This window comes from Sparus aurata, chromosome 6, assembly GCF_900880675.1.
Source record: "Sparus aurata chromosome 6, fSpaAur1.1, whole genome shotgun sequence".
Taxonomy (NCBI): domain Eukaryota; kingdom Metazoa; phylum Chordata; class Actinopteri; order Spariformes; family Sparidae; genus Sparus; species Sparus aurata.
Genome location: NC_044192.1, coordinates 8,977,316 through 8,998,892, shown reverse-complemented (window position 1 = coordinate 8,998,892; position 21,577 = coordinate 8,977,316). Strand labels below are relative to the sequence as shown.

At 37.0% G+C, this 21,577-nt stretch overlaps 3 protein-coding genes, 1 long non-coding RNA gene and 1 pseudogene across 7 annotated transcripts in view; 1 reads left to right on the top strand and 4 right to left on the bottom strand.

Annotated features, from left to right (window-relative positions):
- LOC115583812 (uncharacterized) overlaps positions 1-21,577 on the top strand; it is a 74,593-nt gene that overhangs the window by 36,341 nt on the left and 16,675 nt on the right. The window lies entirely within an intron of this gene.
- Positions 1,989-3,858, bottom strand: LOC115583805 (enhancer of split mbeta protein-like; annotated as a pseudogene).
- LOC115583808 (protein hairy-like) lies at positions 6,616-8,486 on the bottom strand. Its single transcript, XM_030420998.1, has 2 exons — positions 8,364-8,486; positions 6,616-8,249 (listed from the first exon to the last, which is right to left on the bottom strand). Exons 1-2 carry the CDS (start codon positions 8,484-8,486, stop codon positions 7,917-7,919), a joined length of 456 nt encoding a protein of 151 aa, XP_030276858.1. The 3' UTR covers positions 6,616-7,916.
- On the bottom strand, positions 11,257-12,902 carry LOC115583798 (transcription factor HES-5-like). The gene is made up of 2 exons (XM_030420989.1): positions 12,765-12,902; positions 11,257-12,651 (listed from the first exon to the last, which is right to left on the bottom strand). The coding sequence occupies exons 1-2, from the start codon at positions 12,885-12,887 to the stop codon at positions 12,319-12,321; spliced, it is 456 nt and encodes a 151-aa protein (XP_030276849.1). The 5' UTR covers positions 12,888-12,902; the 3' UTR covers positions 11,257-12,318.
- On the bottom strand, positions 19,187-21,035 carry LOC115583810 (enhancer of split mbeta protein-like). Its single transcript, XM_030421000.1, has 2 exons — positions 20,898-21,035; positions 19,187-20,784 (listed from the first exon to the last, which is right to left on the bottom strand). The coding sequence occupies exons 1-2, from the start codon at positions 21,018-21,020 to the stop codon at positions 20,452-20,454; spliced, it is 456 nt and encodes a 151-aa protein (XP_030276860.1). The 5' UTR covers positions 21,021-21,035; the 3' UTR covers positions 19,187-20,451.

The window sequence follows — 21,577 nt, the reverse complement described above, 5'->3', positions numbered from 1 at the left end:
ATTGTTTTAATGTATTCTTAGTTTGGAAGTTTTGGGCTGTTAGTTGGACGAAACAAACCCATGTAAATTAGATAATCATTGGAAATATTTTTTTTTTCGTATAAATGATTTTATTATGTTATAGTCTAAAACATAGCAAGTGTCATTCATGCCAGTTATCATCTGTTTCATCTAGATGATTCAGTTTCAATTTTTGTTTGATGTTTCTGTTGGTTTTTCCTTGAATTTAAAAACAAAAACATTACTGTTTTTTATAATGTCAGTTCTGTCAGGTATTTAAAGAATGTGGTCTTCAAGATATATTCTCATGTCATTTGATAAAACAACCAAACCCTGAGAACAAGAATCATCGTGCTGTCCAGATGTTTCACTGTCTTGTCTTCTGACTTGTGCCTTGTAGTCAGTGTGGGTAGAAAGTTGGTCTCAGTTTCCCACACTGACTCCCTGAATGCTGCGGTCAATGAACAACAAAAGGACTTTGAATGGAGCTTATGTGACTGATACTGGACGTGTGTTGTAGTAGAACCAGAGCCTGACGTCAGCAACCATCTGGAGGGAAAGAACACCATTGGCTGGTTCTGAAAGTTTGTAACTTTTGAAACTGGAAAGCAAATTTCGGTACAAGAGTCACTTCAATTGATTTGACAAATTATTAAGCAAATTTCTGATCGCTTTTGTACATTTTGACCATCTTATCATAGTTGGTCCATTGTATCAGTAACTGGATAATATTTCAGCTCTGTAGATGAGGGTGGGAGGTTGGAGCATCTGTTTCCTGAAGTGTGCCAAATCCCTTTAGAGAATAGTCTGCTGCTGCTGGTGGGGTTCAGGATGCTAATCATACTAGACACTGTTCTCCACAGTTTTCCCACACGCTGCCCATTAAAAGAAAGTCGGGCACATGTCTACATCTAAATATGACTTCTGAGAGAGGAAATTCTCTCTTTTGGAAGCTATTGTGTTTTTTCTTTTTGAAATGTTTTGCTCATCAAGATTCATTCAAGAAAATATATAGAGTCACATTAGGAGAAATTGAGACCAGCAGAGAAACAACCTCTTTCATTTTAATAATTGGAAAATTTACTTTGTAAAAGTAAACTTAATACACTGAGTACAACATCAGTTTCTTGATTTTATTAATGTATTTCGACTCAACACTGACCCCTTTCAGCTTAATGTTGCACCAGACATTTTTATCTTTTCCAGTGTCAAATGCAAAATGTAATGAGGCTTAAAGTTTTGTAAAAAGAAACAATCGGAATAGCTTTAATTTTACATTTTACATGATAAGCAGTTTTCATAAATCACTGGAATGACAGAAACACTTGGCAGCGAGTGTGTTAACCCAAAATTCAGGGAATGGAAATACATGTAAAATTGGTAAAGGAGATTCTATCATAAGATAGTTAAAATGTTGTATGTAATGTCTAACATATTCTGAAGATTCAGTTTTAGAGCCACACTCCTCTTTTAATCTGTCTCTTCAGGGCAAAGGTCTGGATCTATTGTCCCACAGGGCTCTGTGAGTGAGTTTCCTCTGGTTTCCCACACTCTGTCCTTTCACTGCTTTCACTGGACCAACAATAGAAGTGTGTCGTATTATGCATCTGATTAGACACAATGTCTGACATCTTTAAAGGGGGAAATTCTTAATTTTATACCTGAACCATTAGATTTTCAATAACACTGAAGCGGTGCGGCAGTTAAATTGCCTAAGTATTCGAAACGTTTAGTTTGATGACTTCACTTTAACCCCTCTTCATCAGAAAGTGAAATTGAACCACATTTGTATGCTCAGATTTTTTTTAAACAGGTATGTGATGTACAAATCATGTATATAGGTGCTTAAATGTATCTAGATTTGTCAGTAAGATGTAGTAAAAATTATGTAGACATCTATCAGCTGATTGAAGATGACAGTATAACTGTATAAAGTCGTGTCTTACATCATCATAAAGCGAGGCACACAATGACATGAGGAGACAACATTTTCAGCTTGCAGTGTTTGTTTATTCAACAAGAGCCACATGAAGTGAGAAAGCTCCATCTAGAGGTGATGATACATCACAACAACAACTTGTAGATTTCTACAAGACACACTGTACTCAGAGAGAGTAAAGGAACAGCTGTCTTTATAAAAGACAAACGATTTGTAATATCTGAGGACACAGTCCTCACTGTCCTTTGAGAGTTTTTCCCAAATGGATTAAAACATTTGTAGTTTGTAAACAAAACATAAAATGATAAAAACTGACCTTACAACAGATCACATCATTCTGAATTAACATTAAATTCAGTTGATTATCAAAATGTAAAACTAAGTTTGTCACATGAATAATGTGACAGTGTGACATTTAACAAACCTTTGACCGTAAAACATAAACATATTGATCTTAAAACAAATCATTTTTCAATAATCATATAAAGTGAAGTAAAGTCCAATATGACAAAATGATCATAAAAAGGACAAATCAAGAGTTTTGATCCAAAATGATCATTGTTAATCAAGAAGTTAGTAACATCACCATTGTATTGTATTTTAACAATACATGTTGTGAAGTGAATCATAAAAGTGTCACAGGAAAATTGTGACAGTAAAATAACCTTTAGGCAAAAAGTATAAACATTTGGATCCGACAACAGATCAGTTTTGATTAATCAGAGAGATTAAAGATAATTATGACAATTTGTCCATAAAAAGGACAAATTAAGAATTTTGATCAAAATGATCATTACTAATCAAAGTTAGTAGATTTCATTATTACATTATGTCTTAATAATACCTTTCATGAGGTGAATCATTGAAAGTGTCCCAGAAAAATTGGGACATTCAGCAAAACTTTTAGAACAAAGTAAAACATTTGGATCTGACAACAGATCAGTTTTGACTAATCAGAGAGATTGAAGTTCATTATGACAATATGTCCATAAAAAGGACAGTTAAAGTCTTCAGGTCAAAAAGATCAATAACGATCAAAAGATAACAAATGTTATTACAGCATATACTACCAACACATGAAGTACAGTGAGGTATGATAATAATTGCTGATGCAATCAGATGTTGTTCATGCAAGATGCATGACAAGATGTTCTCTTTCTCAACTTGAAAGATATTGTTGCTGTCATTTCCTCAGGAAATGTCATCTTGAACAAACTCAAACACACAAAATACAGCCTTCTGTACATACAGAAGAACAATTCCATCAAATTTCAAAGGATTCAGTCCAGTAATCTTTGACCAATGTGGTCATGTGAGTTTGTGTGGTAGTAACTCCAGTGAGTTGGTGTCTACCACGGCCTCCAGAGGGCGCTGTTGTCTGGACTCTTGTCTTTGGTGATGCTGGTCTGGACTGTGGAGCTCAGAGGAGAGAAGTCACCCTCTATCAGGTTGTTGTCAGAGGAAGACTGCGGCTTGTTGACATGGTTCAGCAGTCTTCTCTGCTGGTGATGCTGCTGCTGCAGTCGTCTCAGGACACAGACTGTCATCTACAGGATGTCTGCTTTCTCCAGCTTGGAGTCTGGCTGCTGTTTGAGGAAGTCTGGACCCAGGAGAGACTTGAGCTGCTCAATGCTGCTGTTGATTCGCTCTCTGCGTAACTTCTCCACCAGAGGCTTTCTGAGCTGCAGAAAGAAAAAACAAAGTCATTAGACAACTTATTCTGGAGTTAAATGTGAGCATAAACAAAGACAACCTCTTATTAACAATATTTAAATGTTGTTGGATCTTGAATTTACCTTGTGGGTCAGAGTGAGATGTTCCTGAGAATTGGTAATTGCTTCAGTGATTGTAGGTGCCATGGCTGGATCTCTGTGTTGTAGAGGTCTCTGTAGAGAGAATCTGATCTCTGCTGGCTTCATCCCTCCTATTTATAGTCCCACATCTCCATATGAATGTGTGAGTCTTGGTCTGAGTAGAGTTTCTCACAGTCTCAGCCAATCAGAGTCCTTGGTGACACAATAAAAGGTCACACATGCCAAATGGTTATATTGATGTGAGGACAATAGTTATATCTCAGGGGAACAGGTGGAGGACTGGGGGGGTGATGGAGAGAGACTCACAGAGCTCTGTGTGAATCTGGGAAAGTGGTGACCCTGTAGAGAGAGCAGATCTGCTGCCTGATGCTGGGATCAATGACTTTGACTGAGCATACGCTCATCATCACATCACACACGTGTGAGACAGACAGTTAGATTCTTTTCGGCTAAAGGATTTTTTCCTACTTAAATATTACCACTGGTGGGATTACGTACATGTCCTTTGGTCCTTTTCTTAATTACAAATTTGAGGCACTTGTAATTTTCTATATTTATATATAGTAAATTATGAGTGCCTACAATATATTGCAATATGTACTTCTAATATTGACAGCTTTGATTACTTGCACATTCTTGGATTTTTTATTTTTCTTCTTAGATTAAATCATTCTTTGAATTATGTTAACTTTTTATTGATTATGCTGCCCAACAATTTATATCTGTTCAGCCAAGATGATTACTAGATTAATACATTTTTCTATTAACTGAAGATTAATTAAAAACTTTTTTCAAAACCATTTGATCACTTTTTAAACGAAAAAGATTTTCTGAATCCCACTTCCAAAAGCTCTAATTTTTCTGCTTCTTTTACCATTGTTTTAAAGTATTCTTAATTTGGAAGTTTTGGGCTGTTGTTCGGACATATCAAATCCGTGGAAATTAAATAATCATTGGAATTAGATTTTTTTCGTGTAAATAATTGTATTATTTTGTAGTCTAAAACATTGCAAATGTCATTCATGCCAGTTATCATCTGTTTCATCTAGATGATTCAGTTTCAATTTTTGTTTGATGTTTCTGTTGGTTTTTCCTTGAATTTAAAAACAAAAACATTACTGTTTTTTATAATGTCAGTTCTGTCAGGTATTTAAAGTATGTGGTCTTCAAGATATATTCTAAACTCATTTGATAAAACAACCAAACCCTGAGAACAAGAATCATCGTGCTGTCCAGATGTTTCACTGTCTTGTCTTCTGACTTGTGCCTTGTAGTCAGTGTGGGTAGAAAGTTGGTCTCAGTTTCCCACACTGACTCCCTGAATGCTGCGGTCAATGAACAACAAAAGGACTTTGAATGGAGCTTTTGTGACTGATACTGGACGTGTTGTAGTAGAACCAGAGCCTGACGTCAGCAACCATCTGGAGGGAAAGAACACCATTGGCTGGTTCTGAAAGTTTGTAACTTTTGAAACTGGAAAGCAAGTTTCGGTACAAGAGTCACTTCAATTGATTTGACAAATTATTAAGCAAATTTCTGATCGCTTTTGTACATTTCGACCATCTTATCATAGTTGGTCCATTGTATCAGTAACTGGATAATATTTCAGCTCTGTAGATGAGGGTGGGAGGTTGGAGCATCTGTTTCCTGAAGTGTGCCAAATCCCTTTAGAGAATCGTCTGCTGCTGCTGGTGGGGTTTTAGGATGCTAATCATACTAAACACTGTTTGCCACAGTTTTCCCACACGCTGCCCATTAAAAGAAAGTCAGGCACGTGTCTACATTTGAATATGACTTCTGAAAGAGGAATTTCTCTCTTTTGGAGGCTATTGTGTTTTCTCCTTTTTTAAAATTTTTTGCTCATCAAGATTCATTAAAAAAATATATAGAGTAACATTAGGAGAAATTGAGACCAGCAGAGAAACAACCTCTTTCATTTTAAAAATTGGAAAATTTACGTTGTAAAAGTAAACTTAATTCACTGAGTACAACATCAGTTACTTGGTTTTAGGAATGTATTTCTATGCAACACTCTCCTCTTTCAGCTCAATGTTGCACCAGACATTTTTCTCTTTTACAGTGTTAAGTGCAAAATGTAATGAGGCTTAAAGTTTTAGTGAAAAGATACAATCAGAATATCTTTAATTTGACATTTTACATAATAATCAATTTTCATAAATCATTGGAATGACAGAAACACTTGCAGCGAGCGTGTTTATCCAAACTTCGGGAATGGCAATACATGTAAAATTGGTAAAGGAGATTCTATCATAAGATAGTTAAAATGTTGTATGTAATGTCTAACATATTCTGAAGATTCAGTTTTAGAGCCACACTCCTCTTCTAATCTGTCTCTTTAGGGCAAAGGTCTGGATCTATTGTCCCACAGGGCTCTGTGAGTGAGTTTCCTCTGGTTTCCCACACTCTGTCCTTTCACTGCTTTCACTGGACCAACAATAGAAGTGTGTCGTATTATGCATCTCATTAGACACAATGTCTGACATCTTTAAAGGGGGAAATACTTAATTTTAAACCTCAACCATGAAACTTTCAATGACACTGAAACGGTGCGGCAGTTAAAATGACCAAGTATTCGAAACGTTTTAGTTTGATGACTTCACTTTAGCCCCTCTTCATCAGAAAGTGAAATTGAACCACATTTGTATGCTCAGATTTTTTTTAAACAGGTATACGATGTACAAATCATTTATATAGGTGCTTAAATGTATCTAGATTTGTCAGTAAGATGTAGTAAAAATGATGTAGACATCTATTAGCTGATTGAAGATGACAGTATAACTGTATAAAGTTGTGTTTTTCATCATCATAAAGCGAGGCACACAATGACATGAGGAGACAACATTTTCAGCTTGCAGTGTTTGTTTATTCAACAAGAGCCACATGAAGTGAGAAAGCTCCATCTAGAGGTGATGATATATCACAACAACAACTTGTAGATTTCTACAAGACACACTGTACTCAGAGAGAGTAAAGGAACAGCTGTCTTTATAAAAGACAAACGATTTATAATATCTGAGGACACAGTCCTCACTGTCCTTTGAGAGTTTTTCCCAAATGGATTAAAACATTTGTAGTTTGTAAACAAAACATAAAATAATAAAAACTGACCTTACAACAGATCACATCAGTCTGAATTAACATTAAATTCAGTTGATTATCAAAATGTAAAACTTAGATTGTCACATGAATAATGTGACAGTGTGACATTTAACAAACCTTTGACCGTAAAAACATAAACATATTGATCTTAAAACAAATCATTTTTCAATAATCATATAAAGTGAAGTGAAGTCCAATATGACAAAATGTCCATAAAAAGGACCAATCAAGAGTTTTGATCCAAAATGATCATTGTTAATCAAGAAGTTAGTAACATCACCATTGTATTGTATTTTAACAATACATGTTGTGAAGTGAATCATAAAAGTGTCACAGGAAAATTGTGACAGTAAAATAACCTTTTAGCAAAAAGTATAAACATTTGGATCCGACAACAGATCAGTTTTGATTAATCAGAGAGATTAAAGATAATTATGACAATTTGTCCATAAAAAGGACAAATTAAGAATTTTGATCAAAATGATCATTACTAATCAAAGTTAGTAGATTTCATTATTACATTATGTATTGATAATGCCTTTCATGAGGTGAATCATTGAAAGTGTCCCAGAAAAATTGGGACATTCAGCAAAACTTTTAGAACAAAGTAAAACATTTGGATCTGACAACAAATCAGTTTTGACTAATCAGAGAGATTGAAGTTCATTATGACAATATGTCCATAAAAAGGACAGTTAAGGTCTTCTGCTCAAAATGATCAATAACGATCAAAAGATAACAAATGTTATTACAGCATATACTACCAACACATGAAGTACAGTGAGGTATGATAATAATTGCTAATGCAATCAGATGTTGTTCATGCAACATGCATGACAAGATGTTCTCTTTCTCAACTTGAAAGATATTGTTGCTGTCATTTCCTCAGGAAATGTCATCTTGAACAAACTCAAACACACAAAATACAGCCTTCTGTACATACAGAAGAACAAGTCCATCAAATTTCAAAGGATTCAGTTCAGTAATCTTTGACCAATGTGGTCTTGTGAGTTTGTGTGGTAGTAACTCCAGTGAGTTGGTGTCTACCACGGCCTCCAGAGGGCGCTGTTGTCTGGACTCTTGTCTTTGGTGACGCTGGTCTGGACTGTGGAGCTCAGAGGAGAGAAGTCAGCCTCTGTCAGGTTGTTGTCAGAGGAAGACTGCAGCTTGTTGATGTGATTCAGCAGTCTTCTCTGCTGGTGATGCTGCTGCTGCAGTCGTGTCAGGACACAGACTGTCATCTCCAGGATGTCTGCTTTCTCCAGCTTGGAGTCCGGCTGCTGTTTGAGGAAGTCTGGACCCAGGAGAGACTTGAGCTGCTCAATGTTGCTGTTGATTCGCTCTCTGCGTAACTTCTCCACCAGAGGCTTTCTGAGCTGCAGAAAGAAAAAACAAAGTCATTAGACAACTTATTCTGGAGTCAAGTGTGAGCATAAACAAAGACAACCTCTCATTTACAATATTTAAATGTTGTTGGATCTTGAATTTACCTTGTGGGTCAGAGTGAGATGCTCCTGAGAATTGGTAATTGCTTCAGTGATTGTAGGTGCCATGGCTGGATCTCTGTGCTGTAGAGGTCTCTGTAGAGAGAATCTGATCTCTGCTGGCTTCATCCCTCCTATTTATAGTCCCACATCTCCATATGAATGTGTGAGTCTTGGTCTGAGTAGAGTTTCTCACAGTCTCAGCCAATCAGAGTCCTTGGTGACACAATAAAAGGTCACACATGCCAAATGGTTATATTGATGTAAGGACAATGGTTGTATCTCAGGGGAACAGGTGGAGGACTGGGGGGGGTGATGGAGAGAGACTCACAGAGCTCTTGTAAATCTGGGAAAGTGGTGACCCTGTAGAGAGAGCAGATCTGCTGCCTGATGCTGGGATCAATGACTTTGACTGAGCACACGCTCATCATCACATCACACACGTGTGAGACAGACAGTTAGTTTCTTTTCGGCTAAAGGATTTTTTCCTACTTAAATATTACCACTGGTGGGATTACGTACATGTCCTTTGGTCCTTTTCTTAATTACAAATTTGAGGCACTTGTAATTTTCTATATTTAAATATAGTAAATTATGAGTGTCTACAATATATTGCAATATGTACTTCTAATATTGACAGCTTTGATTACTTGCACATTCTTGGATTTTTTCTTTTTCTTTTTAGATTAAATCATTCTTTGAATTATGTTAACTTTTTATTGATTATGCTGCCCAACAATTTATATCTGTTCAGCCAATATGATTACGAGATTAATACATTTTTCTATTAACTGAAGATTAATTAAAAACTTTTTTCAAAACCATTTGAGCAGTTTTTAAACTAAAAAGATTTTCTGAATCCCACTTCCAAAAGCTCTAATTTTTCTGCTTCTTTTCCCATTGTTTTAAAGTATTCTTAATTTGGAAGTTTTGGGCTGTTGTTCGGACATATCAAATCCTTGGAAATTAAATCGTCATTGGAATTAGATTTTTTTCGTGTAAATAATTTTATTATGTTATAGTCTAAAACATAGCAAGTGTCATTCATGCCAGTTATCATCTGTTTCATCTAGATGATTCAGTTTCAATTTTTGTTTGATGTTTCTGTTGGTTTTTCCTTGAATTTAAAAACAAAAACATTACTGTTTTTTATAATGTCAGTTCTGTCAGGTATTTAAAGAATGTGGTCTTCAAGATATATTCTAATGTCATTTGATAAAACAACCAAACCCTGAGAACAAGAATCATCGTGCTGTCCAGATGTTTCACTGTCTTGTCTTCTGACTTGTGCCTTGTAGTCAGTGTGGGTAGAAAGTTGGTCTCAGTTTCCCACACTGACTCCTTGAATGCTGCGGTCAATGAACAACAAAAGGACTTTGAATTGAGCTTTTGTGACTGATACTGGACGTGTGTTGTAGTAGAACCAGAGCCTGACGTCAGCAACCATCTGGAGGGAAAGAACACCATTGGCTGGTTCTGAAAGTTTGTAACTTTTGAAACTGGAAAGCAAGTTTCGGTACAAGAGTCACTTCAATTGATTTGACAAATTATTAAACAAATTTCTGATCGCTTTTGTACATTTCGACCATCTTATCATAGTTGGTCCATTGTATCAGTAACTGGATAATATTTCAGCTCTGTAGATGAGGGCGGGAAGTTGGAGCATCTGTTTCCTGATGTGTGCCAAATCCCTTTAGAGAATAGTCTGCTGCTGCTGGTGGGGTTCAGGATGCTAATCATACTAAACACTGTTCTCCACAGTTTTCCCACACGCTGCCCATTAAAAGAAAGTTGGGCACGTATCTACGTCTAATTATGACTTTTGAGAGAGGAATTTCTCTCTTTTGGAGGCTGTTGTCCTTTTTCTTTTTCTTTTTGAAATTTTTAGCTTATCGAGATTTAATCAAGAAAATATAAAGAGTCACATTAGGTGAAATTGAGACCAGCAGAGAAAAAACCTCTTTCATTTTAATACTTGGAAAATGTTTTGTGTAAAAGTAAACTTGTTACACTGAGTACAACATCAGTTACTTGGTTTTATTGATGTATTTCGACTCAACACTGACCCCTTTCATCCCAATGTTACACCAGACATTTTTCTCTTTTCCAGTGTCAAATGCAAAATCTAATGAGGTTTAAAATTTTTGTGAAATGAAACAATCGAAATATCTTTAATCTTACATTCTACATAACAATCAATTTTCATAAATCACTCGAGTGACAGAAACACTTTCAGCGAGCGTGTTTATCCAAACTTCAAGGAATGGCAATACATGTAAAATTGGTAAAGGAGATTTGGTCATAAAATAGTTCAAATGTTGTATGTCATGTTTAACATACTCTGAAGATTCAGTTTTAGAGCCACACTCCTCTTCTAATCTGTCTCTTTAGGGCAAAGGTCTGGATCTATTGTCCCACAGGGCTCTGTGAGTGAGTTTCCTCTGGTTTCCCACACTCTGTCCTTTCACTGCTTTCACTGGACAAACAATAGAAGTGTGTCGTATTGTGCATCTCATTAGACACAATGTCTGACATCTTTAAGGGGGGAAATTCTTAATTTTAAACCTCAACCATGAAACTTTCAATAACACTAAAATGGTGAGGCAGCTAAATTAACTAAGTATTGGAAGGGTTTTAGTTTTCTTTGATGACTTCACTTTAACCCCTCTTCATCAGAAAATGAAATTGAACCACATTTCCATGCTCAGATTTTCTTTTCAACAGGTATGTAATGTACAAATCATTTATATAGGTGCTTAAATATATCTAGATTTGTCAGTAAGATGTAGTAAAAATGATGTAGACATCTATTAGCTGATTGAAGATGACAGTATAAGTGTATAAAGTCGTGTCTTTCATCATCATAAAGCGAGGCACACAATGACCTGAGGAGACAACATTTTCAGCTTGCAGTGTTTGTTTATTCAACAAGAGCCACATGAAGTGAGAAAGCTCCATCTAGAGGTGATGATACATCACAACAACAACTTGTAGATTTCTACAAGACACACTGTACTCAGAGAGAGTAAAGGAACAGCTGTCTTTATAAAAGACAAATGATTTATAATATCTGAGGACACAGTCCTCACTGTCCTTTGAGAGTTTTTCCCAAATGGATTAAAACATTTGTAGTTTGTAAACAAAACATATAATAGTAAAAAATGACCTCAAAACAGATCACATCATTCTGAATTTAAATTCAGTTAATTCTCAAAATATAAAACTTAGATTGTCACATGAAATCTGTGACAGTGTGACATTTAACAAACCTTTGACACTAAGAAGATAAACATATTGATCTTAAAACAGATCATTCCTCAATGATCACATTAAGTGAGGTAAAGTCCAATATGACATAATGTCCATAAAAAGGACAAATTAAGAGTTTTGATAAAAAAAATATCATTATTAATTAAGGAATTAGTGATATCACCATTGTATTATGTTTTAACAATACATGTCGTGAAGTAAATCACAAAAGTGTCACAGGAAAATTGTGACAGTTAAATAGACTTTTAGCAAAAAGTATAAACATTTCGATCTGACAGCAGATCAGTTTTGAATAATCAGAGAGATTAAAGTTCATTATAACAATATGTCCATAAAAAGGACAGTTAAAGTTTTCTGATCAAAATGATCAATAACAATCAAAATACAACAAATGTTATCATAGCGTATACTACCAACACATGAAGTACAGTGAGGTATGATAACAATTGCAGATGCAATCAGATGTTGTTCATGCAACATGCATGACAAGATGTTCTCTTTCTCAACTTGAAAGATATTGTTGCTGTCATTTCCTCAGGAAATTTGATATTTAACAAACTCAATACACACAATACAGCCTTCTGTACATACAGAAGAACAAGTCCATCAAATTTCAAAGGATTCATTCCAGTAATCATTGACCAATGTGGTCATGTGAGTTTGTGTGGTAGTAACTCCAGTGAGTTGGTTTCTACCATGGCCTCCAGAGGGCGCAGTTGTCTGGACTCTTGTCTTTGGTGATGCTGGTCTGGACTGTGGAGCTCAGAGGAGAGAAGTCAGCCTCTGTCAGGTTGTTGTCAGAGGAAGACTGCAGCTTGTTGACATGGTTCAGCAGTCTTCTCTGCTGGTGATGCTGCTGCTGCAGTCGTCTCAGGACACAGACTGTCATCTCCAGGATGTCTGCTTTCTCCAGCTTGGAGTCTGGCTGCTGTTTGAGGAAGTCTGGACCCAGGAGAGACTTGAGCTGCTCAATGCTGCTGTTGATTCGCTCTCTGCGTAACTTCTCCACCAGAGGCTTTCTGAGCTGCAGAATAAAGAACAGAGTCATTAGACAACTTATTCTGGAGTCAAGTGTGATCATGAACATAGACAACCTCTCATTAACAATGTTTAACTGTTGTTGGATCTTGAATTTACCTTGTGGGTCAGAGTGAGATGCTCCTGAGAATTGGTCATTGCTGCAGTGATTGTAGGTGCCATGGCTGGATCTCTGTGCTGTAGAGGTCTCTGTAGAGAGAATCTGATCTCTGCTGGCTTCATCCCTCCTATTTATAGTCCCACATCTCCATATGAATGTGTGGGTCTTCGTCTGAGTAGAGTTTCTCACAGTCTCAGCCAATCAGAGATCTTGGAGACACAACAAGAGGTCACATATGTCAAATGGGGAACAGGTGGAGGACTGGGGGGGGTGATGGAGAGAGACTCACAGAGCTCTATGTGAATCTGGGAAAGTGGTGACCCTGTAGAGAGAGCAGATCTGCTGCCTGATGTTGGGATCAATGACTTTGACTGATCACACGCTCATTATAACAGCACACACATGGGAGACCCAACGTTAAGTGCATCTTTGCTCAAAATGTGATTATAACTTAAATAATACCAGCAGTGGGATGTAATTAAGTACATTTGCTCAGGTCCTGTCCTCAAGTACACATTTGCAGTGCTTGTACTCTACTTGAGTATCTTCTTTGCAACAACTGTTACTTCTACCTCACCAAACTTCAGAGGGAAGTATTGTACTTTTTTCTCTGCTATGACTTAAAAAGAAAATAGAAAAATTAAAACATCCCACAGTTTATATAAGTTCAGCCTTAGACAATCAGTGGAGGAAACAGTCGATTGATTGACAATGAAATGAAAACCATTTTTGATTCATGTACGTATTTCTAATCATTATTTTTAGTTTGAGCTGTTGGTTGGACAAAACAAACTGATTTGTCTATGCTATGACTGAAAACATAGCAGGTGCCGTGTTGTTGTTTCTTCGATCTTTAATGTTCAGTCAGATTTCTTGTTAAACTCAAATGTAGTTTTTCTTTGTTGTTTTAAAGTCATTTCTCTCAGCTATTAAAAAATAGCATGATGTGCTTAAGAGTTATTTTAAAAACCCTGAGAACAAGAATCATCGTGCTGTCCAGATGTTTCACTGTCTTGTCTTCTGACTTGTGCCTTGTAGTCAGTGTGGGTAGAAAGTTGGTCTCAGTTTCCCACACTGACTCCCTGAATGCTGCGGTCAATGAACAACAAAAGGACTTTGAATGGAGCTTTTGTGACTGATACTGGACGTGTGTTGTAGTAGAACCAGAGCCTGACGTCAGCAACCATCTGGAGGGAAAGAACACCATTGGCTGGTTCTGAAAGTTTATAAAGTTTTTAATTATTTTGAAAATGTAACTTTAAGAATCAGCTCAAATAATTTAGCAGACAAGTGTCCAATCCTTGTTAAACATTTAGATGATCCAATCATAGTTGTTCCTTTGTATCAGTAACTGGATAATATTTCAGCTCTGTAGATGAGGGTGGGAGGTTGGAGCATCTGTTTCCTTAAGTGTGCCAAATCCCTTTAGAGAATAGTCTGCTGCTGCTGGTGGGGTTCAGGATGCTAATCATACTAAACACTGTTCTCCACAGTTTTCCCACACGCTGCCCATTAAAAGAAAGTCGGGCACGTGTCCAAATATAACTCATGTGGATTCTGTCTTGTTCCCAGGGGTCATTATTATGTCTCTTCCTTCTTTTTCACTTTGCAACTTATCAATATTTATTTTCAGAACGATATTAGTCAAAAGTTGGATCAATGAAAAGCAGCAGAGAAATCACCCATTTCATTTAAATGCTTTTGTAAAAATAAACAATATTCACGGGACGTCTACATGTGACAATTGGTTTTATTCATATTTCTTTAACAAAGCACTGATCTCTGTTGTGTCAACGATGAACATTTTTTCTCTTTCCGTGTTTAGTTTTGAAAAGTAAAATTTTAGACGGCATGAAATGGAAGCCAGACAAACAAACAAAATATCATAGATTAGCAATTACAACTAATCATCCATCTCCCAAATTCATTGTATTGACAAATATTAATTTGAGTTTTTTCAGCTCTGATTTGAGGAATGGCAATATATGTCAAATTGGTGAAGGGAATTTTAACATTAGATAAAAATGTACATGATTTTTATGATTGGAAACAGATTCTGAAGATTCAGTTTTACAGCCACACTCCTCTTTTAATCTGTCCCTTCAGGGCAAAGGTCTAGATCTATTGTCCTATAGGGCTCTGTGAGTGCGTTTCCTGTGGTTTCCCACATTCTGTCCTTTCACTGGAGGAACAATAGAAGTGTGTCGTATTATACATCTCATTACATAGACTGTCTGACATCTTTAAAGAGGAAAATTCTTATCTTGGAATGTTTTACACGAAAACACGTAAAACTGACAATTACTTTAACATAATGATTTACATTATGATAGCGTACAATCTCTTTGAATTTTTCTCACTTGTTTTGATAACTTGACTTATCAAATGCCATCAGGATGGCTGGACATTTATAATCCCTATTTGTCAAATATCTTAATTAAACAAATTGCATTCTTTGTATTATACATGTTATGGATAGTGACGTATTAATGACATCAAATTAAGTGTCATTGTACTCAGAGGTGTAGCAAGCTTTTCAAAAGTGCAGGTGATGGATGTGGTGGGGGTTGGTGTTTTTTTAAAAACAATTTGCGGTGCTGGTATGTAATGCTGTTACTGTGATGATAAATGACACTTAAATATTGAATCTGTGTCTATAATAACCACACCCTGTGACATCTGTCTTGATTCATTTAATTTAACTTAAAATATGGACAACTGACTGCATAATATATGAATGAGAAACAGAAATGCTTTACAGCAGCTCCCATTCAAAGTCAAGAATATGCAGAAAAATAGTAATAATAATAATAATAATAATAATAATAATAATAATAAACTATATATATGCTGCATATTTATAAAAGAAGCCTACTGCAACTGTACTTTTTTTTACCATTAAATGTTATTTTATACATTATCATATTTTGTAATGTTCTGTCATGGAGTACATCACTTCACTGCTAACAGAAAAGAAAGCAGCTCACTGCCAGTTGCAGCTTCTTATCGTGATCTGCAGTCTTTGTTAATTTTTTGTCATGATTGTTATTATTAGTACCCATCAAAAATCACAGTTACATGTCAGGATGTGGGTATTATAGACATATTCAATATTTAACTGTCATGTATTATCAAAGTAACAGCGTTACATACATTAGCAGCTGTAAACACATAAAAACATTATAAAACACATCATGTGGTCCCCTTTAAACGCCGGGTGCAGGTGTATATTTTGGTAAATAACCACTGGTGTTGTATTGAGCTCAGTTTTCTCGTAGAGGTTTGCTTCCCCTGGTCCCGCCCCCATCCGAAATGCCCCGAAGGGCGAAGGAAGCGCATGTTCACAAAAAGCTCGCCTCCGAGCTGTTGTGCTCGTACCACAGAGGCACTGTGGAGAGAGCTAGGGTTCAAAACAGACTTTTTTTTAGCTAGTTTTATCTGAGGATGTTGTATTGTAGACGTGAAATCCAAATTTCAAGACTGTCAAGATATATTTTTAAACTGGGAGAACAGCACATATGTTTGTGTTTTTATGTCTTTATTAACACAACCAACTACTGTTATTTCTATTAATAAAGAAATATAATATTTGTGAGAGACTTTTCATTTAGAATATCATGAACTTCTGGAATAAAATGTGCTCATTCATTTATAGGCAAATATAAATAGCTTTTTTATCATATTTGTCTTAAATCCACTTCCATTATAGCAGGTAAAGCACATCCCGACACCTTGGAATATTACTGTCAGATACTGTTCCCCCTCTGTTCAGTATGAAGGGAGGCTCACACATCTTTCAAATTTATACTCCTGACTTCTTTCCCCACAACAGATAAGTCCTGTGATTTTCAGGCTGATATCATTAAATTTGACCATTTTCACAGGGGGAACGCATCCTGACAGCTTGGAATACTACTGTCAGATACTGTTCCCCCTCTGTTCAGTATGAAAGGAGGCTCACACATCTTTCAAATTCATACTCCTGACTTCTTTCCCCACAACAGATAAGTCCTGTGATTTTCAGGCTGCTATCATTAAACTTGACCATTTAAACAGGGGGAACGCATCCTGACAGCTTGGAATATTACTGTCAGATACTGTTCCCCCTCTGTTCAGTATGAAGGGAGGCTCACACATCTTTCAAATTCATACTCCTGACTTCTTTCCCCACCAACAGATAAGTCCTGTGATTTTCAGGCTGATATCATTAAATTTGACCATTTAAACAGGGGGAAGGCATCCTGACAGCTTGGAATACTACTGTCAGATACTGTTCCCCCTCTGTTCAGTATGAAAGGAGGCTCACACATCTTTCAAATTCATACTCCTGACTTCTTTCCCCACAACAGATAAGTCCTGTGATTTTCAGGCTGCTATCATTAAACTTGACCATTTAAACAGGGGGAACGCATCCTGACAGCTTGGAATATTACTGTCAGATACTGTTCCCCCTCTGTTCAGTATGAAGGGAGGCTCACACATCTTTCAAATTCATACTCCTGACTTCTTTCCCCACAACAGATAAGTCCTGTGATTTTCAGGCTGCTATCATTAAATTTGACCATTTAAACATGGGGAACGCATCCTGACAACTTGGACTATTACTGTCAGATACTGTTCCCCCTCTGTTCAGTATGAAAGGAGGCTCACACATCTTTCAAATTCATACTCCTGACTTCTTTCCCCACAACAGATAAGTCCTGTGATTTTAAGGCTGATATCATTAAATTTGACCATTTTCACAGGGGGAACGCATCCTGACAGCTTGGAATACTACTGTCAGATACTGTTCCCCCTCTGTTCAGAATGAAAGGAGGCTCACACATCTTTCAAATTCATACTCCTGGCTTCTTTCCCCACAACAGATAAGTCCTGTGATTTTCAGGCTGCTATCATTAAATTTGACCATTTAAACAGGGGGAACGCATCCTGACAGCTTGGAATATTACTGTCAGATACTGTTCCCCACAAGTAGCAAGTGCTGAAGCACTATCTTAAAAACACTATTATCCCCCAAGCTAATATTGGTGAAGGAATTAACATTGATGTTAAAATTATAACACAAATGTTAAAATGTTTTTGCACTACAGATATCCTGTGATGCCTGTGGACCGTGCATGTGTTGGAAGGCCAAAGATAGTATGTGCATGTATGTGCAGCATACTGAAGGAAAGGAACTTATAAGACCAAAATAAGAAATTGATGAATGTGGATGTTTTCTTTACAAAGCCTATATGAAAATCTTCATATTTATCATGTTTGAAAATTAGTTTGATGTTTTTGTTGATGTGTTAAATATTGCATGTTTTGCCATTTAATTTTTTATATTTATTGAATTTGAATAATAATTCTATGTTCTAAAAAGTAAGTATACACTATTTATTTTTTGTTTTATGTTATTAAAGTCTTTAATGCTTGTCTGAGCTTTCATACTGAACAGAGGGGGAACAGTATCTGACAGTAGTATTCCAAGCTGTCAGGATGCGTTCCCCCTGTTAAAATGGTCAAATTTAATGATATCAGCCTGCACAACAGCTCGGGGGCAAACTTTTTGTGAACGTGCGCTTCCTTCGCCCTTTGGGGCATTTCGGATGGGGGCGGGACCAGGGGAAACAAACCTCGACGAGGAAACTGAGCTCGATACAACACCTGTTCCAAATAAATGCTGAGTCTAATTTATTTTGAAAAAACATCAAGGAAGAAGACGTGACCACTGACACGGCACGTTTTTCTTCTTCGCCTTTTTCACGTGTTGTGCCCAGAAGGATGCCAGAGAATTCACAGAGAAGCTGGCGAAGTTTGTGACATTTTCATACCGGATTTTTGTGAGGAGGGAATTAAACGCCTGTCCCAAATAAACGCCTAGTCTGTTAAGTGATTGTAACAAATAAACGCCCGGCTATTATTTGGTATTTTACGGTAGTTCTCGCATCATCAGCACGAGCTGAACAATAAACCTAACACAGCAAGAGAGGTGGGACGTAAGGCAGGACAGCCAATCATCAGCCGGTCAGTCCCAAAGCCGGTGTCATGTTTGAAGCAGCAGCAGGAGAGGGAGGGGGAGAGGAGGCACAGCAGCGAGCGCAGGCTAGAACGGCCAGAGAAAATGAGCGACTGTAGTGAGGCGTTTGTACAAAACTGCGGATAAACGGCAGAAAAAGTGTGGGTGTTGAACCGCCTCACCGGGAAAAGTGTGGGTGTTAAAAACCCACCTCCCCCACGGGTGCGACGCCCACTTAGATTTACAGTAAACTGGTATCTTATGATAGACAAGTACTAAATGCGCTTAATTTAATCGTTATTCGAAGGTTTATTGAATGTAGAGAAATCTCCCAGTTAAGAGAGAAAAAGTCTACAAAAGACAAGTGTCTTTTTCATCATATTGAGGACACATATAAAGAAATATTTCAATGGCACACAGTTTTCAGCTTGCAGCATTTGTTTATTCAACATGGCACAATGAGCCACATGAAGTGAGAAAGCTCCATCTAGAGGTGATGATACATCACAACAACAACTTGTAGATTTCTACAAGACACACTGTACTCAGAGAGAGTAAAGGAACAGCTGTCTTTATAAAAGACAAACAATTTACAATATTTGAGGACACAGTCCTCACTGTCCTTTGAGAGTTTTTCCCAAATGGATTAAAACATTTGTAGAAAACAAAACATAATAGTAAAAACTGACCTTAAAACAGATCACATCATTCTCAAAATGTAAAACTTAGATTGTCACATGAAAACTGTGATAGTGTGACATTTAACAAACCTTTGACAGTGAAAACATAAACATATTGATCTTGAAACAGATCATTCTTCAAAAATCACATAAAGTGGGGTAAAGTCCAATATGACACAATGGAAAGGACAATGGGAGTTTTGATCGAAAACGATCATTATTAATAAAGAGGTTAAAGATATAACCATTGTACTATATTATAACAGTACATGTTGTGAAGTGAATCATAAAAGTGTCACAGGAAAGTTGTGACAGTAAAATAACCTTTTAGAAAAAAGTATAAACATTTGGATCCGACAACAGATCAGTTTTGATTAATCAGAGAGATTAAAGATAATTATGACAATTTGTCCATAAAAAGGACAAATAAAGAATTTTGATCAAAGTGATCATTACTAATCAAAGTTAGTAGATATCATTATTGCATTATGTCTTAATTATACTTAATTATAATACTGACATTAAGTGTCACAGAAAAATTGTGACATTCAGCAAAACTTTGAGAAAAAAGTATAGACATTTGGATCTCAGAACAGATCAGTTTTGAGTAATCAGAGAGATTAAAGTTCATTATGACAATATGTCCATAAAAGGACAGTTAAAGTTTTCTGATCAAAATGATCAATAACATTTAAAAGATAACAAATGTTATCATAGCATATACTACCAACACATGGAGTACAGTGAGGTATGATAATAATTGCTGATGCAATCAGATGTTGTTCATGCAACATGCATGACAAGATGTTCTCTTTCTCAACTTGAAAGATATTGTTGCTGTCATTTCCTCAGGAAATGTCATCTTGAACAAACTCAACACAGTAAATACAGCCTTCTGTACATACAGAAGAACAAGTCCATCAAATTTCAAAGGATTCAGTCCAGTAATCATTGACCAATGTGGTCATGTGAGTTTGTGTGGTAGTAACTCCAGTGAGTTGGTTTCTACCACGGCCTCCAGAGGGCGCTGTTGTCTGGACTCTTGTCTTTGGTGATGCTGGTCTGGACTGTAGAGCTCAGAGGAGAGAAGTCAGCCTCTGTCAGGTTGTTGTCAGAGGAAGACTGCAGCTTGTTGACGTGGTTCAGCAGTCTTCTCTGCTGGTGATGCTGCTGCTGCAGTCGTCTCAGGACACAGACTGTCATCTCCAGGATGTCTGCTTTCTCCAGCTTGGAGTCTGGCTGCTGTTTGAGGAAGTCTGGACCCAGGAGAGACTTGAGATGCTCAATGCTGCTGTTGATTCGCTCTCTGCGTAACTTCTCCACCAGAGGCTTTCTGAGCTGCAGAAAAAAGAACAAAGTCATTAGACAACTTATTCTGGAGTCAAGTGTGAGCATAAACAAAGACAACCTGTCATTTACAATATTTAAATGTTGTTGGATCTTGAATTTACCTTGTCTGTCAGAGTGAGATGCTCCTGAGAATTGGTCATTGCTGCAGTGATTGTAGGTGCCATGGCTGGATCTCTGTGCTGTAGAGGTCTCTGTAGAGAGAATCTGATCTCTGCTGGCTTCATCCCTCCTATTTATAGTCCCACATCTCCATATGAATGTGTGAGTCTTGGTCTGAGTGGAGTTTCTCACAGTTTGCAGCCAATCAGAGATCCAAATAAGACAAATTCATGTGCTCAGCTGCCATATGCTCAGCGGTCATAATGGATGTGGACAATGGTCAGATCTCAGGGGAACAGGTGGAGGACTGGGGGGGTGATGGAGAGAGACCTACAGAGCTCTGTGTGGATCTGGGAAAGTGGTGACCCTGTAGAGAGAGCAGATCTGCTGCTTGATGCTGGGATCAATGACTATGACTGAGCACACGCCCATGACTTTCACCCCTATTCACATCCTTTGCAAAGTAATCAGTCAGCTGTTTACAGCGTAGCTCTGTTTGTATTTTTCCAACCATTTTAATTTCATTTTGATATAAAAATGGTGCTTGCATGTAACATCAGGTCTTCATGGTATTTTACATTTATGTCAAAACTAAGACACAGTCATCCTGGTTTGCAGATGTAGCAGGTGCATCCTTTGCCCTGTGGCTGTTTGTTGCTATGAGTCAAAAGTTGCTCTGAGT

Excerpts from the sequence above, each read along its gene's own strand:
- LOC115583798 (XM_030420989.1), bottom strand. The coding sequence starts at position 12,887 with ATGAAGCCAGCAGAGATCAGATTCTCTCTACAGAGACCTCTACAGCAC. Across the intron at positions 12,652-12,764 it reads ATCTCACTCTGACCCACAAG|CTCAGAAAGCCTCTGGTGGA; the intron begins GTAAATTCAAGA and ends TTTATTCTGCAG.
- LOC115583810 (XM_030421000.1), bottom strand. The coding sequence starts at position 21,020 with ATGAAGCCAGCAGAGATCAGATTCTCTCTACAGAGACCTCTACAGCAC. Across the intron at positions 20,785-20,897 it reads ATCTCACTCTGACAGACAAG|CTCAGAAAGCCTCTGGTGGA; the intron begins GTAAATTCAAGA and ends TTTTTTCTGCAG.
- LOC115583808 (XM_030420998.1), bottom strand. The coding sequence starts at position 8,486 with ATGAAGCCAGCAGAGATCAGATTCTCTCTACAGAGACCTCTACAGCAC. Across the intron at positions 8,250-8,363 it reads ATCTCACTCTGACCCACAAG|CTCAGAAAGCCTCTGGTGGA; the intron begins GTAAATTCAAGA and ends TTCTTTCTGCAG.